The sequence below is a fragment of the Diceros bicornis genome, chromosome 34 (assembly GCF_020826845.1).
Source record: "Diceros bicornis minor isolate mBicDic1 chromosome 34, mDicBic1.mat.cur, whole genome shotgun sequence".
In the NCBI taxonomy this organism is placed as follows: Eukaryota; Metazoa; Chordata; class Mammalia; order Perissodactyla; family Rhinocerotidae; genus Diceros; species Diceros bicornis.
Window position 1 is genome coordinate 27,380,647 of NC_080773.1, and position 19,971 is coordinate 27,400,617.

At 46.7% G+C, this 19,971-nt stretch overlaps 2 protein-coding genes across 2 annotated transcripts in view; both read right to left on the reverse strand.

Annotated features, from left to right (window-relative positions):
• Positions 1–19,971, reverse strand: part of LOC131397267 (myeloid cell surface antigen CD33-like) — a 295,514-nt gene that overhangs the window by 259,102 nt on the left and 16,441 nt on the right. The gene's annotated exons all lie outside the window — the stretch shown is intronic.
• On the reverse strand, positions 10,135–19,504 carry LOC131397933 (myeloid cell surface antigen CD33-like). Its single transcript, XM_058531037.1, has 5 exons — positions 19,448–19,504; positions 14,079–14,142; positions 13,628–14,011; positions 13,142–13,420; positions 10,135–10,232 (listed from the first exon to the last, which is right to left on the reverse strand). Exons 1-5 carry the CDS (start codon positions 19,502–19,504, stop codon positions 10,135–10,137), a joined length of 882 nt encoding a protein of 293 aa, XP_058387020.1.

Consider the following 19,971-nt stretch of genomic DNA (forward strand, 5'->3'; position numbering starts at 1 on the left):
CAGCCACAACCCAGACAGGCCCTGGTCCTTCCCTCAAGGCCCCCTCACCTCTAGGACCCAGGATTCCCAGGACAAGCCCCACAGACACCCCCATCCTGGCAACAGCTCAATACAAGTGAGCTGTTGGGTCTCATCCCAGCTGAGCTGCAGGTCATCCCGTCCACCATCCTCTCTCATATCTGCCGAGCAGGAGCATCCCAGAGACCAGCTTCCTGAAACTCACTCTGCACACAGAGGCAGAGAGACCTGGGAGCCCAGCGGGTGAATTCTCTCTGCCTCTAGCCCTTAGCTAGGACAGCTCCAGGACCCGAGAGGATGTTAGGGCTGGGAGCGGCTCTGAGCATGGCCTTCCAGGACGCATTGATCATCTCTTATTCACCCCATGGGTGAGGGGGGAGTCCTACCCGAGGGTTATGGGCATGGCTGACATATGACCCCCAATACTGAGCAAATGGGATCAACAGCTGTTCACTAGTCACATAGACTCACTGCCCAGGGAAGGAGGACACCACACCATGCAGGCCCATGAGGCTGCACTCAGGAACAGAGTGAATAAGCAGTTCTGTGGGAGGCAGGCTCTGTAGTAACAAGAGGGAGCGGGGACCTCTGCATCCTGCAAGAGGATTTGATGAGCTTGTTTGAGTAATTCCACAGGCTGACAGGGAACTTGTCAACTCCGGCTTCTGTAACAAAATGTCATTGACTGGGTGGCTTAAACAGCAGATTTATTTCTCACACTTCTGGAGGATGGGAAGTCCAAGAACAAGGTGTCAGCAGATTTGGTTCCTGGTGAGATCCCGCTTCCTGGCTTGTAGACGGAGGCCTTCTCCCTGTGTCCTCACATGGCCTTTCCTATTTGCATACATGTAGGGAGGGAGAGAGAGAGAGAGAGAGAGAGAGAGAGAGAGAGAAAGAGATCTTTATCTTCCTCTTCTCATAAAGCCACCAATCTTAGGACTCCATCCTTATGACTTCATTTAATCTCATTTATCTCTGAAAAGCCCTGTCTCTGAACACAATCAACATTGGGCATTAAGACTTCAACATAAGATTTTGAGGGGGATACAATTCAGTCCACAGCATTCAGGTTCCCTGGGGTCCCCACATTCCATCCTCTTCCTCTCCATAAGCAGTTCCATATCTGTCACCTTCAAAGCAAGCAAGCCACAGAAGTAATTATATTCTGCATTTCCTCTTTCTACGGGAAGGAAATTCTTCCCATTCTCCATCATCCTGGTGTGGATGATGCTCAAAGCACGGTTCTGTTTCCAGTGTCCCCGAGGAGGTGGAATCGTCTCTGAGTCTCAACCTGCAGTATCTGGTCTAGGGAGGTCATGGCCACTGGAGCATCCTGACCAGGCTTGTCTCTGTGGCCAGTAGTCACAAGGGCAGGGCTAGGCACAGAACACGTACTCAGTACAGCTCTCCATGAATGAATGCTTGAATAAATGGATGAAGCCTGTTTCAAAGTCTCCTAATTCACAGTGAAAAACCCCACGTCAGTCTTTTTCTTATGCATGCTTTTGCTTCGGGCAGCACCTCCTCCAGTCAAGGCTCACACGTGTGGCTGTTTCTCTTGCTTTACACATGCTCTGACTGTTACCGAACCAAGTGGGCTCACCTCCTGGTGAGTTAAATAAGACTCTACACCAATGGAAGTTGTCTCACAAAGTAAAGTGTATTTGCAGCAAATAAGAGACCATAAGGAATCATTTCCAAAGTCATGGCATCCCTGAACAAAGGGATGCAGGTATTTTTATTTCGGTTGGGGAATGAATATTCAAAACAGAGAGGTGGGTATTGGCTTGCACAGGCTCAGTTGGAGAACATGCTTCCACATAATGAAGCCTAGGCTCCTCTTGGAGAGATCTTTGCATTAAAAATAAGGCAAAGGTCATGGGCATAGCTCTTGTGGGGAGGCTTGGTCAGTTTCAGGATGGCTGCTGGTTACATCTCCTTAACATACAAAGGAAAAGAAACAACTTGGGAAAACAGTTAATTGCTTCCAAACCCACCTTTGAGTTTCTCGAGTCGCCTAGTCCGTGACATGAGCAGCCTGAACTTGTGCGTCCACAGCAGGCTGACATCAAGCAGAATGCATTCATGTCTGTTCTGTGGTTGGAAGAGCAATGTGTGCTTGGTACCAATGCAGGAAATGGTTTGTATCAGTGTGCAGTAAGGTTTTGCTACAAAATCTCCTGTGTAGTGCAACAAAAAGCCCTTCAGTCTCTGCAGAGGGTCCTGGAATGCTACTTTTTATCAACCTCCCATCCAATGACGGGGAAGCCAACACAGACCCTACTGTGAAACCTCAGCACAACAGAAGAGGATGAGTGAGTGTTCTTGACTGTGGAGACCACCTTTCTGTGGGAATCTGCAGAGGCAGAAATTCAGGCTTTGGCCACCAGATGGCAGTAAACACTCTTCAATTTCTTGTCCTCCTGAGCTAAACAGCTATTGGAATCAGGTGAAAGCTCATCTGAGACTTGTGTGATTAGCCAGAAACAGTCCAGCTAGTTGGGTGAAGCATTTAATGTCAGTTAACTGCTATTCTAAATGCTTTACCGACAATAGATCCTTTGAGCCTTTTGAGGACCCACTGAGTTTGGCAGTAATGATCTTCCATTGTACGAGTGTAATGATGAGCTTCACAGATGTGATCTCATTTTCTCTGTTTTTTGAACAGCCTTCTAAGGTATAATTGATATATGATGAACAGCACATATTTAGTGTATACAATTTGACAAGTTTGGACATATGCAAACACCAATAATTCCATGACCACAATAAAGGTAAGAAACACACCCATAACCTCTCAAAATTTCCCTGCACCTCCATGTTTTTTCATTTTTTGTTTATTTGTTTTTGTTGTAAGAAAACTTAACATGAGATCTACCTTCTCAATGAATGTTTTAAGTGCATAAGAGAGTATTGTCAACTACAGGCACTATGTTGTACAGCATATCTCTACAACTTATTCATTTTGCATAAAACTGAAACTTTACACCCATTGAACAACAACTCCCCATCTCCCTCCCTCCAGCCCCTGGCAGCCACCCCTCTATTCTCTGCTTCTATGGATTTGACTACTTTAGATACTTCATTTAAAAAAATCATGAAGTATTTGTCCTTCTGTGATTGGCTTATTCCACTTAGCATAATGCCTTACAAGAAATGCATAAAAGAGTTCTTCAAGTTGAAAGGATGTTAAACAGCAACATGAAAGCATATGGAAATATAAATCTCACTGGAAAAATTAAATATAGTGACAAGTAGAGAATACTGTAACATTGTCATGGTGGTGTGTAAATCACTTTTAACCTTAGTACAAAAGTTAAAAGACAAAGTGTTAAGAATAACTATCGATACAGCAATTTGTTAATGGATACACAATATAAAAACATGTAAACCGTGACATGAAGAACATAAAGTGTCAGACAAGGAAAGTGTAGAGTTTTTGTATGCGACTGGAGTTAAGTTGTCATCAGCTCATAATCTCACTTTAAAGAGCAGATCCAGTTCATGCTGGAGCCAGGATCTGAATCTCATCTTCCTGTCTCTGGAGCATCTGTTTTCACTATGTACTCCAAATCCCCAAGCTCACAAAGAAAAAAATATATATATATACACTGAGGGACAAAACGTGGATTGGAGTATGTATAGGCTTGTCCACCAGGTCTGGGCTCCTGTCGTATATCTCTCTGCCTCCTGTATCCCTTTTTGTGTTCAGGACCTAATTTGATCTGGCTTAAGATGTGGCTGGATTCCAGGGTTCTTATGATGGAAGGACCATCCCTCTCCTTGCTTTTTTGTGTGTGTTATTGTTGGCGATTTTATTCAGCTTGGTTTTCGTTCTCAGATTCATAAATGTGGGAGCTGTGATGTCCACTTTGCAGGTGAAGACACGAGGCCCACAGAGATCAGGAAATTTTCCTTCAGAAACTGGAGTCTGTGCACCTCCCACTGCCCCATGGCACCTCCTAGCAGTTGTGCAACTATCTCAACATTCCCGGCCCTGGTTAGGGCGCCCTCTGCTGCTCACCTGGAGAGATACCGGGATCACGGCACCAGTCTCCTCCCTCAATCTGTCTCCTTCAGTCCATCCTCTTTCACCACCATCTGCTTCCTGACGCCTGGCTCCGACCCTGTCACTCAGAGACCAATCTATCTCACGACTTACAGTCTCACTACACGGGGATGATAAATAGGAAACAGTTATTATTATTAATGTTATCACTGACAACATTAATGCTAATATCATTACTTTCTGGTTCCACTCCTTTCTTCTCGGGGAGGTGATGGGGCTCCTGCCTCTTACTCTCTCTATACATTTCTTACCACACCCCCATGAGGATGTAGAACAAGATAAATGTTGCTGCATTTCACAACTTCATGGCTCCCCCTGGTGCCCTGATGCACTTGGGGCGGTGGGGTATGCCCAGACAGGGCCATAAGGATGGGGCGTCACAAAGATCCCAAGTTAACATTCCTGTGGTCTCCAGGCCTGATAAACATGGAGGAGTGGGTGTTTATTAGTGTCTCCTCTGGCTGCACTGGGCATAACCTTGTCCTGGGAGGGGCTGTGACGTTTTGCTCTCTTGATAAGAAGGTACAAAGCTGGGCTCCTTGAGACTGCTCCCCAGGCTGCCACCTGCCCCAAGTGAGCACTGGGGCTGGCTAAGGGGAGCTACACTCCGTATTGACATGTCTTTCTGGAGGGCATCGATTCCCCAACACCTGTCAGACTTTTCAGTCTGAGGCTGTTCAAGGGTTGACGATGTAGGAAGCCCACCACTCCTGACTAAAGAGACAGGGTTTCATATGAGATGTTCCAAGTTATAGGGGACCCAGGATGGAAGGGGCAGGTCCAGCTCTGGGGTCTGCTTGAGAGACAGTCTCTGAAGCCTGAGGTGTGTTCCGAGCCTGCAGTCACCTCCTGAGGGCAGGGTCCTCACAACGGTCTCATTGCATTAACGCTCGGATTCTTGCCACGAGCTCTGAATTACACCAGTTCAGCCATATTAGTCCTGATTGATTGGACCAGGCGTCATTGGCCATGGACAGTTTGGATACAAGGGAGGGACGTTTTTCTGCAGTGTCTTGGCACAAGGCTCTATCTGATAAGGATGCTCCATGTTGAATGTTGCCAAGTAGACCCAACCAGATGGCCTCTGTGGCAGAGGTTGCTGGTCTCCTGGCATTGTCCACTCCCCCCTTTTCCTTGGCAATAAGGAAACAAGCTCTGCTGAAACCTTGATTCTAGTCCCATAAGACCCATTTCAGACTTCTGACGTCTAGAACTGGAAAATAATAAATACATGTTGTTTTAAGCCAGTAAAGTGTGTGGTAATTTGTCACAGCAACAACAGGAAACTAATACTGGTATTTAGGATGACTTGGCATTTTAGAGATACACGTTAGCCTCTTGAATACAATTTAAAACATGGAATTGAGCCAGCCATTTGTGACTTGTAGATTTTTGCTGAAGGATATAAGAGAGTCTCATTAAGTTTAATTAATTGGATTTATAGGGGAATTTAAGAACCTGCAAAGATTTTGCAGTGTGTTTTTAAAAAAAATCTCTAAATGCAGTTTAAAATATCTCTGGGAACTTAATTAACCATGTTTGTTAAATGTCACCATGTTTTTAAAAGGATTTTTCTACTATCCACATTCATTTGAACCGCCTATGAGTATTAAAGTTTATTAGATCTATAACAGGAATTGTAAATTGAACTTTATAGCTTTAGAATAACTAGATTGTTGGGTTTATAACTTTGATAAACTGAGTATTGATTTGAGAGACCAACATGAGCACAGACAGGCTGCTCAGTGCATAGTCACCATCCTCGGGTTCTGAAAAGCTCACACAGACAGACGAGCTGGGGGGTCCCCCTGCCACCACCACGGACTCCTGTTCTTTTCTGCCCCATTTATATATAACTTCCAAAATGGCCCATGTGCATAATTCTAGTAGAACAACAATCTGCAGGAGTTTGGTGAGACTCAACGTGAATGCAGGTAAGTGTGTTCTGTCTGAGATGGAGAAAGTGGGGGTGCTAATGACCCCAAGAAAGGTCACACTTTCCATTCGAATCAGAACTTGCTTTGAATGCAGAAAGAACGCAATGATACGCTAAGAAACACGAATGATGAAGGAATCCTATCAAATCCCTTCTTATCATGTTACTTCCCTGCATTGGCCAACCACTCGTGCAGAAAATGATGACATAAAAGGAAAGGGGAAGATAGGGCACCCCAGAATTCCTTTTCCTCTCAGTCCTTCCCTACTCATCAGGAAACGAAGGTGGAGCAGGTTGGTAGAAGGTATGTGTATCAGGAAGCGAAATAAAAACAGTTGAGTTATTGGGGAGTGTTACAGACTGAATTTAACTCCTCCACAAAATTCATATGTTGAAGTCTTAATCTCCAGTCAGGACTTTTAAAGAGGTAATTAAAGTAAAATGAGGTCATTAGAGTGGGCTCTAATCCAATAGGACTGGTGTGCTTCTAAAAAGAGGAGATTAGGACACAGACAGACACAGAGGGAAGACCGTGTGAGGACACAGGGAGAAAACGGCTGACTACAAGTCAAAGAGAGAGACCTCAGAAGGAACCAAACCCACTGATACCTTGATCTGAGACTTATAGCCTCAAGAACTGTGAGAAAATGGATTTCTGTTGTTTAATCCACTCAGTCTGTGGTACTATGGGAGTACCCAAAGATACCCAGGTCTTAATCCCTGAGAATGGTAAAGCTTCCCTTATAAGGAAGAAGGATCTTTGCAGATGTGATTAAGGTAAGGATCTTGACCTGTGAGGATGATCCTAGATTATCCAGTTGGTCCATAAATCTAGTTACAAGTTTCCTTCTAATAAAGAAGCAGAGGATGATGTTCTACACACAGAGGAGGATGAGCAATGTGACCACAGAGACAGAGTGATGTGGCCACAAGTCAAGGAATGCCGGCAGCACAATCATCTGGAAGAAGTAAGAGATGGATTCTCTCCTTGAGCCTCTGAGGGAGTGCAACCTACCAACAACTTGACTTCTGCCCAGCATAACTGATTTTGGATGACGGGGTTCACGAAAGGTTACCCCAAGATGTGGCACCTTTGCATATTGAATATTTCAACCCGAAGGAATTTGAGAAACAGCATGTGCAGGAAGGGCTTTCTGACCTTCTCTTGAAGTAGGTCATAAAAAACCATGAGCGTGGCCCTCCCTGTATCCAGAGGAAAGGAGCATCTTATTTCCTAAGAACAAGGGACACAGAGAGGAATCTGAAGGAAAAGGTTTTGCTAAGTTTCTCCCAGTTTCCTGCACTTAGCTCACACTCTTTGTCCTATCATATCTCTCCATGGTTTTCCACTTAGTATCAAATATAGCAGGAAAATACTCAGGTTTAACCATTTATTGGGGTCTTCATTTCCTTAAGAAGGCTCCTGTGCCACATTAAACTTACATTAAACACATATATTTCATTTTCTCTTATTAATCTGTCTTGTGTTACAGGGGTCCCAGTTGAGAAATTGCAAGGACAGAGGGAAAATATTTTTCCTCCCCCATGCATTTCTGGACTCCGGCACTGTGAGAGAATAATTTCTTTTAAGACACCGAGTATGTAGTTGTTTGTGTCACTGGCCCCAGGAAGCTAATATAGATAGGAAGTCAGAGAGATGCTCTCTCCAGGGAGAACACAGAGAATAACAAGAAAATCTCTCCTTCATGGACCCATTCCTCTGCTTCTTTTGGCAGGCAAACTCCTCAAAGTGTTGTCTGTGCCCACGCTTCCCATCTCTCAGCCTCCGGTTCTCTCCTAAACCTGCTCCAGCCAAGTCTGCACCCCTTTGCTACCTCTCCAATAAAACTGCTGTGTTGGGATCACCAAGGAGAAGCATGTTTCCTTGCGTCCTTCTCTTCTCTACATGCATCTGCTCCGGTTTGCTTCATCTGTTGTCATCACTTACATGGTTCTATGTCCTCACATATCCAGCCCAGACCCCTCTCCTGATGTCCAGACGTTCATATCCAGCTCTCTCGCTGACGTCTCCAGTTGGATATCAAGTGGCTTCTCAGAATGAACATCCCTCTTCCAAACCCTACTCTCTGATGTCCTCCATGGAACATGACTGCATCCTTCCAGTTCATCAGGGGAAACAATTGGGCATCATCCTTGCTTCTCTATCTCCCTCACTCCCCACATCCCCTAGAAAACCCTGTTAGTTCCATCTTCATAACACATCTAAACACAAACCCTCACTCTCCTCCCTACCTCCCTGGTTCAAGTCACCATCACCTCCTACCTGGAAAATTCATCAGTCCCTTCCCAATCTCTGTGTTGCTGCTGTGGACCCACTCTGGCCTTTTCTGAACAGAGCAGCCATGGGGATCCTGTGAAAATGAAAGTTCAATCACATCCTCCAAGACGTCCAGATTCTCGCATCTCCTGCACGGCCACACAAGCTCTGCACCAGCACAGGGTCTGCACCATCCTCCCAGCTTCTCCCTTCCTTTTGCCTCCCTCTGCTGTCAAATTTCTTCCTCCTGTTTCTCCAACACACCAGGCGTGCCTCTGCCTCAAACTATTCTACTCACTGTCCTCTCTTTTCCCTTTTCCTGGGATAATTTTCTCTCAGGCAAACACAGAACCTGCTTTTTTCCCATCTTAAGTCTTTGCTCCAACATCACCCCTTACACTCTCAGATGTAGAAAATTGTCCCCAATATTTCATGTACTTCTTTCCCTGCATGATTTTTCTACAAACACACATTACCATCCAACATGCTCTAATGTTATCTCTTCTTTATTTCTTTTGATTTCTGTCCTTCCTGTCTCCAGAATGACAGTTTCTTGATTCAGAGATTTTGGATGCTGTGTTCATTGATGCACCCCCAGCACCTACATCAATGTTGCACATGGTATGTCTTCAATAATACTTGCTCAAGAGTCTATAAACAAATGACTGAATGTTAATGTGCTTGGAACCAAGGAATGATACACAGACACACACAGGGTGACATATAAGACTGAGCCTGAGCCATGAGCAGGACTTGGAGAGGCAGGAAGGGGGAGGGAAGGGCATTACACGAGAAGGAACTACACATGTAAAGTCTCAGAGTCACAGAGGCCTGGGCCAGCTGTGGGTGGAGACATTGCCAGATGCAGGGAGAGGGAGGAATCTGAGGGAGATTCCATCAGGGGAGAGACCACACCAGGCCTTCAAATCCAGTCTGTGGTGTTTGCACCTCAATCTCTGACCGTGGAGAGGACACGTAGCTATTCATACTGTGCAGGACGTGGACGATGATGGTCTCTGGAAACAGTCTGGAGGCCTGTTTTGAGGAAGAGATGGAGGCAGGAGGTGAGGTGGGTTCAGAGACCCAGGGAAGAGATGAGGAAAGACCAGATCAAAATGGGGAAGAGAAGGGCAGCAAGACGAGCTGTGTAGGTAGATGGATGGACAAAATTATTGATAGACGGATCAGGGAGAAAGGAGGGATGCAAAGTGGAGAACCACACCCTGGTAATGGCCTTACATATTGGGGCCACGGTGTCATCAGTGTGAGAAGGAACCCAGGCAGGATGTTTGGGGTTTTTGGAGGAAGGTGGTAGCCCAATGTTGGCCATATTGAGTGGAGGAATCCTGGATGCCATCCTGGGGTGGAGGTGTGTGCAGTGAGACTTTGAGTTGTGAGACACCCACATCACTCACCTGAGGGATTAACCTTGGATGGTGTTTGCATTCTCCACTCCTCCTGTGGGCCACACCACCTTCCTCCTGTGGGATCTCATTCTGAAAGAAGAGACCAGGGTCTTTTAGTCTAGTCAGATTGTGGTGAAGTGGGCAGCAGACTCTCCTCCCACCATGTTCCCTGTTCAGGGGCTGAAGGGGTGACTGAGATGGGAGAGGGCAGCTGTGGCCCCACAGACCGTCTTGAGCAGGTGCTTCCCATCCTGGCCACCTGGTGGGCAGGCACGACTGCTCTCTGTGTGGATCCCCACCCCCACCGCATCTCAGCCTCCTGCCTGCCCCGCCCCCTGACCAGTTTTGGGACGCTCCAGCACTGCTTCTGGGACTCAGCCACGTGCCCCCTGCCCCTCCCACACCTCCCCTTCCACTGGGACAATGCTCACACAAGAAAGATGAGGCAGAGGAGGAGGAGCAGGGTCTTCACAGCTGCTTCCCCAATGGCCACCAGAACCACCTCTGCCACAGGCCCTGATCTCCCTGTGGGAAAGGGGAGCAGGACAGATTAACCTGCTGCATCGCAGTCCTGTGTCCTTCCGCTCCCTGTAGGGCTCTGAACATTGGTTCTCCAGGCCCTCCACTTCTATCACTGATGTGGGACCACCTGTGCCCAGGCATCACCCCACCCCACACTCTGACCTTCCAGCAGTTGAACAGAGAAAAATTGTATAAGTTGGAATTCATCAAAATGGCAAACGTTTGTTTATCAATTGACAGTATTGACAAAGTGAAAAATCTACCCTATTTAATGGGAGAAAATTTTGGCAAATCATAGATCCAAAGAGGGTGTAGTGCCCAGCATATATAAAGAACTTTTACAACTCAACAACAAAACGATAAACAACTCAATTAAATAATGGGCAAAGGACTCGAAAAAAAAATTCTCCAAAAAAAGACATACAAATGGCCAATAAGTCCATGAAAAAATTAACAAAATCATTAGTCATTATGTAAATGCAAATCAAAACCCTGCCTGGTCTTTGGTGCCACCCTGTCATCTTCTGGAGCTATCACAGACAACGCTCCCCTGCTATTCATGGGTTTTTCATGGCCAATTTTTCTGAGAGTGACCAGGTCCTTCTTCTTAGTCTGTCATAATCTGGAAGCTTCCCTGAAACCTGTTCAGCATGGGTAACGCTGCTGTTATAGCATGTCACAGTAACATGCCACCAGCACAGTGTGACAACTGAAAGAGGGGTGGTGTGGTTCCCTGACTGGGAAACGAACACTGGTGGCAATGGTGACAGCTCCAAATCTTAACCACTAGATAACCAGGGCTGGCTCTTCACATCCACTATAGGCTATACATATACATATATTTTAAAAGTAAAATAACAATGTTGACAAAATTGGAGAAATTGGAACCCTCTTACTGGGAGGAATGCAAAATGAAGATGCCACTGTGGAAAACAGTCTGGCATGTCCTCAAAAGTTAAATATAGAAACTACCATGTGACCCAGCAATTCCACTCCTAGGTAGGTATATGCCCAGAAAACTGAAAACACAGATTTGAACCAAAGCATATACACCAATGTGCACAGCAGCATTATTCACAATAGCTGAAAAGTGGAAATGACCCAAATGTCCTTCAACTGATCAATAGATGAAAAAAACATGGTAATCCATACAATGGAATATTATTCAGCCAAAAAGGAACAAATAACTGATACATGCTGTATGGATCAACCTTGAAAACGTTTTGTGAAGCGAAAGGAGCCAGACACAAAAGGCTGCATTTTATACAATTCCACTTCTATGAAATGTCCACAACATGCAAATCCATAGAGACAGGAAGCAGACTAGCGGTTGCAGGGCCTGGGGGAAGGGAGTACGGAGAGTGACTGCTTCCTGGGCACAGGGTTTCTCTTTGGGGGATTAAAATGTTAGATGAATGGAATTAGACAGTGGTGATGGCTGGACAACACTGTGAATGTAATAACAGCCACCTACTGAACACTTGAAAATGGCTCAAATTGTGGATTTTATTTTATGTGAATTTTTCCTCAATAAAATAATGTATGTAGTTTAAAAAAAAAAAAAAAAACCTATGGCACCCAGCCCCAGTGGCCTAGTGGTTAAGTTTGGCGTGTTCCACTTCAGTGGGCCAGGTTTGGTTCCCGGGCACAGACCTACACCACCTGTCTGTGGTCATGCTGTGGAGGCAACCCACATACAAAATAGAGGAAGATTGGCAACAGATCTTAACTCAGGGCAAATCTTCCTGAGCAAAGAAAAAAAAAACCTACATAGAGATGCCAGTTTTCTCCCGATACTACAAAGATGAAAAAGTTTCACCCTATACAATTTTGCTGAAAACACACACTTTCAGCCATCACTGCTGGGACTGTAACTTGTTCCCTTTCGACGGAGAACAACTTGGCCATATCACTCAAAATTAGAAAGAACATGTGATACAGCTCTTTTGCTTTTAAGAATTTATCCCACAGTCATAAACACACACACACACGTGTGAAAGGAGATACAAGATTATTGACTGCCTCATTTCTGTTGGTAGAATAAAATTATGCAAATGTTTTCCATTACTAGAAGATGTGTACAGAATCAGAATCCATCCATGCAAAGGAATACTGCACAGTCACCAGCAAGAATGAGGACAGTCTGTACTGCTGATGTCCAAGGACACCAAGATCCTGTAGGTGAACAAACCAAGACTCAGAGCAGCCCATGGACACTGGCCATTTCCCGGGAGGGGCCCGGGCATCTGATGACAGACTCGGCTGTGCATTTTGAATATTTGGCCTGGTGAATATATTACCTGGTCAAAAGTACTTAAGTAAATATTTGTTAGGGAAAATAAAAAGATGAGACTGAAGAGTCATCAGGAGATGGGCATTGAGGGAAAGGCTCTGCCCTGTGAATGTTGCCTTGTTCTCCTTGTGGAGCTGAGGGGGGTGGAGAAATCTGAGGGGAGTGAGGGGCCAATGGGGACAGCTGCTCACAGAGACCATGGGGGCCAAGGATGGGAGGGACCACAGGGTTCACCCACAAGGGTATCTCTGGTCACTGGAGTGAGTCCAGGGTGAGGCAGGGACCTGGCCCTGCCCTGATTTGGAAGAGGTCCTGCTCCCTACAGCTCAGGAGGGGGCTCCTTCCTACCTGTGCCATCCCCTGGGCAGACACTGATTGCTGGGTTCTCTGGAACACCTAGGATGAGAAAAGGGGATTTCCCCCTTCAATGGAGAGGATGGAGCAAGATAAGTGTAGACATCCTCCAACCCCCAGGAGTCACAGAAATGCAAGAAGGACTTGTGTCCTTCTAGGTCCCCTACTCAGCCAGGGCCCCAGGGCAAAAGCACCAAGTGTTACCAGCCTGGCCCTCCTGTCCCCTTCACCCTCAGGGACCCAGGCATCCTTGCCCAGCACTCACAGGTGACTTTCAGCTGGATGGTCCTTTCCACGGTAACACCAGCCGCAGGGAACTTCACCTGACAGGTGAGGTTGGTGCCATGGTCCTGGGGCCATGGGGTGAGGGTGAGGACTGAGGAAAACTGGGTCCTCGGGCCCAGGGAGGTGAGGGAAGCTGATGTCCAGGAGAAAATGGGGGATGTGCCCTGCTCACAGGCCCAGGGCACAGAGCAGGTCACGTTCCTGGGGCAGCCGGACTCCAAGGTCCCCCGAATGAGAATGTGGGGTGTGTGGGTCAGGGCTGGTGAGGAGAGAGGGAGACACAGGGATCAGGAGGGAAAGTGTGAGGTGCAGCCCTGAGAGAAGCCTCAGGCTTTGGTTCAGCTCGTCCCTCTGAGCGCAGATACACGGTACCGCCAACCCATCCCAGCGGAGGGATTCCAACCCAGCCCTGCCCCGGGACCCCCATGGTCTTCCCCCGTGGCCTCTCCTAGAGCCAGTGCCTTACCTGTCACATGGACAGTGAGCTGGTTACATCTGTAAGAATATCCTACAATCTTTCCTTTCTCCAGCCATAAAAAGTATTTTCCATTGTCACTCCTCCTGGCATCTCTGATGTCCAGGGAGAAGTCATTGATCTGGGGGTCCCCAAGGAGGTGGAATCGGCCTTGGGTTGCCTCCTGCACTTTACGACCTGGGTTGTTCGTGGCCACAGGAGCATCCTGGTATATATCGGCTCCTTCCCGGAACCAGTAGTCGTAGCCTGCGGTAGAGTCAGTCCCACCATCCCCTGGGTAGAATGCAGTGTAGGGCACTTGGACACACAGACCCTCCTGCACTGTCACAGACTGCTGCATTTGCAGCCAGAATCTCCCATCTTGAGCCATGGACCCTGCAGGAAAACGAGTATCAGCCACAGCTCCAGCCCTGCCAGCCTCTTCTCCCGTTGGTCCACTCACCTGCCCACAGCAGGGGCAGCAGCAGTGACAGCATCTCTGAGATGGAGGGCTCCGGGCTTCCGTCCTACGTCTGAAAAGAGAAGGAGAAGACAAGTGGGAGGGGGGCTGTGGGGAGACCCACAGGAAATTGGGGAGGAGCCCATGTCCTCGGCCGTTCACAGAAGAGGAACTGCAGGCTTGAGCTCATCCCCTCTCTGCACAGGGCAGGCGGACACCCCATGGCTCAGACACCTCAAGACCTCATCAGAGGGGAGCAGACAGGGAGCAGACCCTGTGTTCTGCCCCATCTCAGGGCTTCCCTCCAGCACTGGAGCCTGAACCGGGGATGTGTGTCCTGCCCACCAGGCCTCTGGACCTTGGTGGATGCCAGCCCTGGCAGCAGGGGCCTGAGACCTCCACGGCATGAAAGACAGATGAGTGGGTCTTCTGAGTCCTCAGTTTGCACTGGGCAAGTGGTCACTTCCTGGCCTGGCCTGAGAGAGTCACCATGTTGTCTAGACTTGTGGTTCTTAACTAGGAGTGTTTTGTGCTGCACCCCCGCCCCCCAGGGGACATTTGGCAATGTCTGGACACATTTGATTGTCAGGGCTTGAGAGGACGGTGGGACTGGCATCTAGTGGGTATAGGGCTGGGAGCAGCTCAGGGCACAGCCCTCCAGGACGTTTGACCATTTCTTATTCACCCCATGGGTGAGTCCTACCAGAGGGTTATGGGGCGGCTGAGCATACGACCCCCAATACTGAACAAATGGGATCAACAGCTGTTCACTAATCACAGACTCACTGTCCGGGGGAGGAGGACACCACACCATGCAGGCCGGTGAGGCTGTACTCAGGAATAGAGTGAACAAGCAGCTCCGTGGGAGGCCAGCTCTGTAGTAACAAGAGGGAGGAGGGAACTCCAGTTCCCGTGGGAGGATTTGATGGGCATTTGAATAATTCAACGGGCTGACGGGGAACTTGTCAGCTCTCAATGCCATGGACTTGGTGCCTTGAGAAACTCAAAGGTAGGTTTGGAAGCAATTAACTATTTTTCCAAATTGTTTCTTTTGCTTTGTATGTTAAGGAGATGTAACCACCAGCCATCCTGGAACTAACCAACCCTCCTCACAAGAGCTGTGCCCGTGACCTTTGCCTTATTTTTAATGCAAAGATCTCTCCAGGAGAAACTTAGCCCTCATTATGTGGAAGCATGTTCTCCCACTGAGCAGATGCTCAGATGCAAGGGAATACCAGCCTCTCCCTTTTGAATATTCATTCCCCAACTAAAATAAAAGTTCCTGCTTCCCTTTGTTCTGGGATGCCACGACTTTGGAAATGATTCCTCATGGCCTCCTATTTGCTGCAAATACACCTTACTTTGCAAGACACCTTCCACTGGTGTAGCATCTTATTTAACTCACCAGGAGGTGAGCCCACTTGGTTCAGTAACAAGACTTCTGTAACAAAATGTCATCGACTGGGTGGCTAAACAGAAATTTTTCTCTCACAGTTCTGGAGGCTGGAAAGTCCGAGATCAAAGTGTCAGCAGATTTGGTTCCTGGTGAGAGCCCTCTTCCTGGTTTACAGATGGAGGCCTTCTCCTTCTTTGCATTACCATGATGGGGTGGGGGGAGAGAACGATGGAGATCTCTTTAGGTTCCTCCTCTCATAAAGCCACCAATCTTAGGAATCCATCCTTATGACTTCATTTAATCTCATCTATCTCTGAAAAGCACTGTCTCTCAATACAATCACCGTTGGGCGTTAAGAATTCAACATATGAATTTGGGGAGGACATAATTCACTGCATAGCATTCAGGTTCCCTGGGGTCCCCACATTCCATCTTCTTCCTCTTTATAGGCAGTTCCATATCTGTCACCTGCAAAGAAAGCAAGCCACGTAAGTAATTATGTTCTGCATTTCCTCTTTCCACTCGAAGGAACTATGTCTCATTCTCCATCATCCTGGTGTTGATGATGCTCAAAGCACAGTTATGTTCCCAGGGTCCGCGAGGAGGTGGAATCGTCTGAGTTACAACCTACGGTATTTGGTCTAAGTAGATTATGGCCACTGGAGCATCCTTACCTGGTTTGTCCCTGTTCTGGAACCAGTAGACACAGGCAGGTGTGGACTTGTTCCAGCCACGCCAAGGATAGGAGACACTGCAGGGCACAGGGATGCACAAGCCCTCCTGTATCCTCATGGACTTATTCACTTCCAGCTTGAAATCTGGATGCTCAGCCTCGGACTCTGGGGTGAGAGGCTCCACCTCAGCCTCCTGCCCTCCCTACTCAGCACCAGACGTCAGAGGCAGCTGCAGCTCTGGAATGGGAGGGACCAAGCTCTTTTCTTGGGTTGTCTAGTGTCCAGGTTCCCTCTTTCAAGGAATCAAGAGATATAGGACCAAGAAGAAGCCTGACAGGAAGTGTGTATGTGTGTGTGTATGTTTGTGTGTGTGTGTGGTATCGTGTGTGGGCACAGAAGAGGAACCTCCGACCTGCTCTCTATCAGATCTAGGTTGTCTTGGGAGATTGTGCTCATTTCCCCATTTTTCAGAGGGGACAATGCAGAGGGCAACAGACATGCCCCAAGACACCTGGGAAGGCGAGACCTGCTCCCTGTCTCCTGGCTGCCTGTCTATGTCCCGTCCTTTGATACCTGCTCTCTGTACCAGAGACCAAGGCCGTCCTGGGAAAGCTTCAGTGAGTCACTGTTTGTCATCACGCTGGCACCTTAATCCTGCTGAGAAACAGAGACAGGGGATGGGCACAGGTATCTCTGACCACAAGTCATGCTCTGAATTATCATGTACATTTAGCACACAGAATCCACTCATCTCCTCGGCCATGTCACCAACCTTTCTCCATCACCACACAAGGGCAGGGCTAGGCACAGAACACACGCTCAGTACAGATTTCCAGGAATGAATGCTGGAATAAATGGATGAAGTCTGTTCCAAACTCTCCTAATTCACAGTGCAAAGCCCCTGGGGATCTGGCATCCCATGTCAGTCTTTTCTTATGGATGCTCTTGCTTTGGGCAGCACCTCCTCCGGCCAAGGCTCACACATGTGGCCATTTCTCTTGCTTCACACATGCTCTGAGTGTTACCAAACCAAGTGGGCTTGCCTCCTGGTGAGTTAAATAAGACTCTACACCAACGGAAGTTGTCTCAGAAAGTAAGTTGTATTTGCAGCAAATAGGAGACCATGAGGAATCATTTTCAAAGTCATGGCATCCCGGAACAAAGGGAAGCAGACACTTCTATTTCGGTTGGGGAATGAATATTCAAAAAGAGGCGGGTATTCATTTGCACAGGCTCAGTGGGAGAACATGCTTCCACATAATGAAGCCTAGGCTCCTCCTGGAGAGATCTTTGCATTAAAAATAAGGCAAAGGTCATGGGCATAGCTCTTGTGGGGAGGCTTGGTCAGTTTCAGGATGGCTGCTGGTTACATTTCCTTAACATACAAAGGAAAAGAAACAACTTGGGAAAACAGTTAATTGCTTCCAAACCCACCATTGAGTTTCTCGAGTTGACTAGTCCCTGACATGAGCAGCCTGAACGTGTGCGTCCAGAGCTGCCTGACATCGTGCAGAATGCAGAGTCATGTCTGTTCTGTGGTTAGAAGAGCCATGTGTGTTTGGTGCCAATGCAGGAAATGGGTTTGTATCAGTGTGCAGTAAGGTTTTGCTACAAAATTTTCTGTGTAGTGCAACAAAAAGCCCTCCTCTCTCTGCAGAGGGTCCTGGAATGCTACTTTTTAACAACCTCCCATCCAATGACGAGCAAGCCAAAACAGACCCTACTGTGAAACCTCAGCACACCAGAAGAGGATGAATGATTGTTCCTGACTGTGGAGACCACCTTCCTGTGGGAATCTGCAGAGGCAGAAATTCAGGCTTTGGCCACCAGATGGCAGTAATGACTCTTCAATTTCTTGTCCTGAACTAAACAGCTATTGGAATCAGGTGAAAGGTTATCTGAGATTTGTATGATTAGCCAGAAAGAGTCCAGATAATTGGATGAAGCATTTAGTGTCAATTAATTGCTATTCTAAATGCTTTACCTACAATAGACTCTTTGAGCCTTTTGAGGACGCACTGAGTTTGGCAGTAATGATCTTCTATTGTAAGAGTGTAATGATGAGGCTCATGGATATGATCTCATTTTCTTTTTTTTTAAACAGCCTTTCTAAGGTATAATTGATATATGAAAAACTGCAGATATTTAATGTATACAATTTGACAAGTTTGGACATATGCAAATACCAATAATTCCATGACCACAATAAAGGTAAGAAACATACCCATCACCTCTCAATGTTTCCCTGAACCTCCATGTTTTTTCATTTTTTGTTTATTTGTTGTTGTTGTAAGAAAACTTAACATGAGATCTACCCTCTCAACACATTTTTAAGCGCATAACACAGTATTATCGACTACAGGCACTATGTTGTACAGCAGATCTCTACAACTTATTCATTTTGCATAAAACTGAAACTTTATACCCCTTGAACAACAACTCCCCATCTCCCTCCCTCCAGCCCCTGGCAGCGACCCCTCTATTCTCTGCTTCTATGGATTTGACTATTTTAGATACTTCATTTAAGAAGAATCATGAAGTATTTGTCCTTCTGTGACTGGCTTATTCCACTTAGCATAATGCCTTACAAGAAATGCTTAAGAGAGTTCTTCAAGTTGAAAGGATGTTAAACAGCAACATGAAAGCATATGGAAATATAAAACTCACTGGAAAAATTAAATATAGCGACAAGTAGAGAATACTGTAACACTGTCGTGGTGTGTAAATCACTTTTAACCTTAGTATAAAAGTTAAAAGACAAAAGTATTAAGAATAACTATTGCTACAACAATTTGTTAATGGATACACAATATAAAAACATGTAAACCGTGACATCAAGAACATAAAGTGTCAGACGAGGAAGCTGTATAATTTTTGTACGCAGCTGAAGTCAAGTTGTCATCAGCTTATAATCTCACTTTAAAGAGCAGATCCAGCTCATGCTGGAGCCAGGAGCTGAATCTCATCTTTGTTTCTGGAACATCTGTTTTCACTATATACTCTAAAACCCCAAGCTCACAGAGAAAATATTTATACACCGAGGGACGAAATGTGGATTGGAGTAAGTATTGGTTTATCCACCAGGTCTGGGCTCCTGTCTTATCTCTCTCTGCCTCCTGCGTCCCTTTCTGTGTTCAGGACATAATTTGACCTGGTTTAAGATGTGGCTGGATTCCAGGCTTCTTATGATGGAAGGTCTTCTTTCTGTCCTTGCCGATTTTATTCAGCCTGATTTTTGTCCTCAGATGCATAAAGGTGGGAGCTGTGATGTCCAATCTGCAGACGAAGATACGGAGGCTCACAGAGATCAGGAAATTTTCCTTCAGAAACTGGAGTCTGTGCACCTCCCACGGCCCCATGGCGCCCCCTGGGGGTTGTGCATCTATCTCAACATTCTCAGCCCTGATTAGGGCGCCCTCTGCTGCTCGCCCGGAGAGATACCGGGATCACGGCTCCAGTCTCCTCCCTCAATCCATCTCCTTCAATCCATCCTCTTTCACCACCAACTGCTTCCTGACGCCTGGCTCAGACCCTGTCACTCAGAGGCCAATCTATCTCACGACTTACAGTCTCACTACGTAGGAATGATAAATAGGAAACAGTTATTATTATTATTAATGTTATTATTTATAATGTTAAAGTTAATATTATTATTTTATTCCATTCCACTCCCTTTTTCTCTGGAAGCTGAGAGGGGCTCCTGCCTCTTACCCTCTCTATTCATTTCTTACCACACCCCCGTGAGGCTGTAGACCAAGATCAGGGTTGCTGTGTTTCACAACTTCATGGCTTCCCCTGGTGGTCTGACACACTTGGGGTGCTGGAG

Excerpts from the sequence above, each read along its gene's own strand:
- LOC131397933 (XM_058531037.1), bottom strand. The coding sequence starts at position 19,504 with ATGGGGCCGTGGGAGGTGCACAGACTCCAGTTTCTGAAGGAAAATTTC. Across the intron at positions 14,143-19,447 it reads AGGAAAATTTCCTGATCTCT|GACGGAAGCCCGGAGCCCTC; the intron begins GTGAGCCTCCGT and ends TTTCAGACGTAG. Across the intron at positions 13,421-13,627 it reads GCTCACTGTCCATGTGACAG|CCCTGACCCACACACCCCAC; the intron begins GTAAGGCACTGG and ends TCTCCTCACCAG.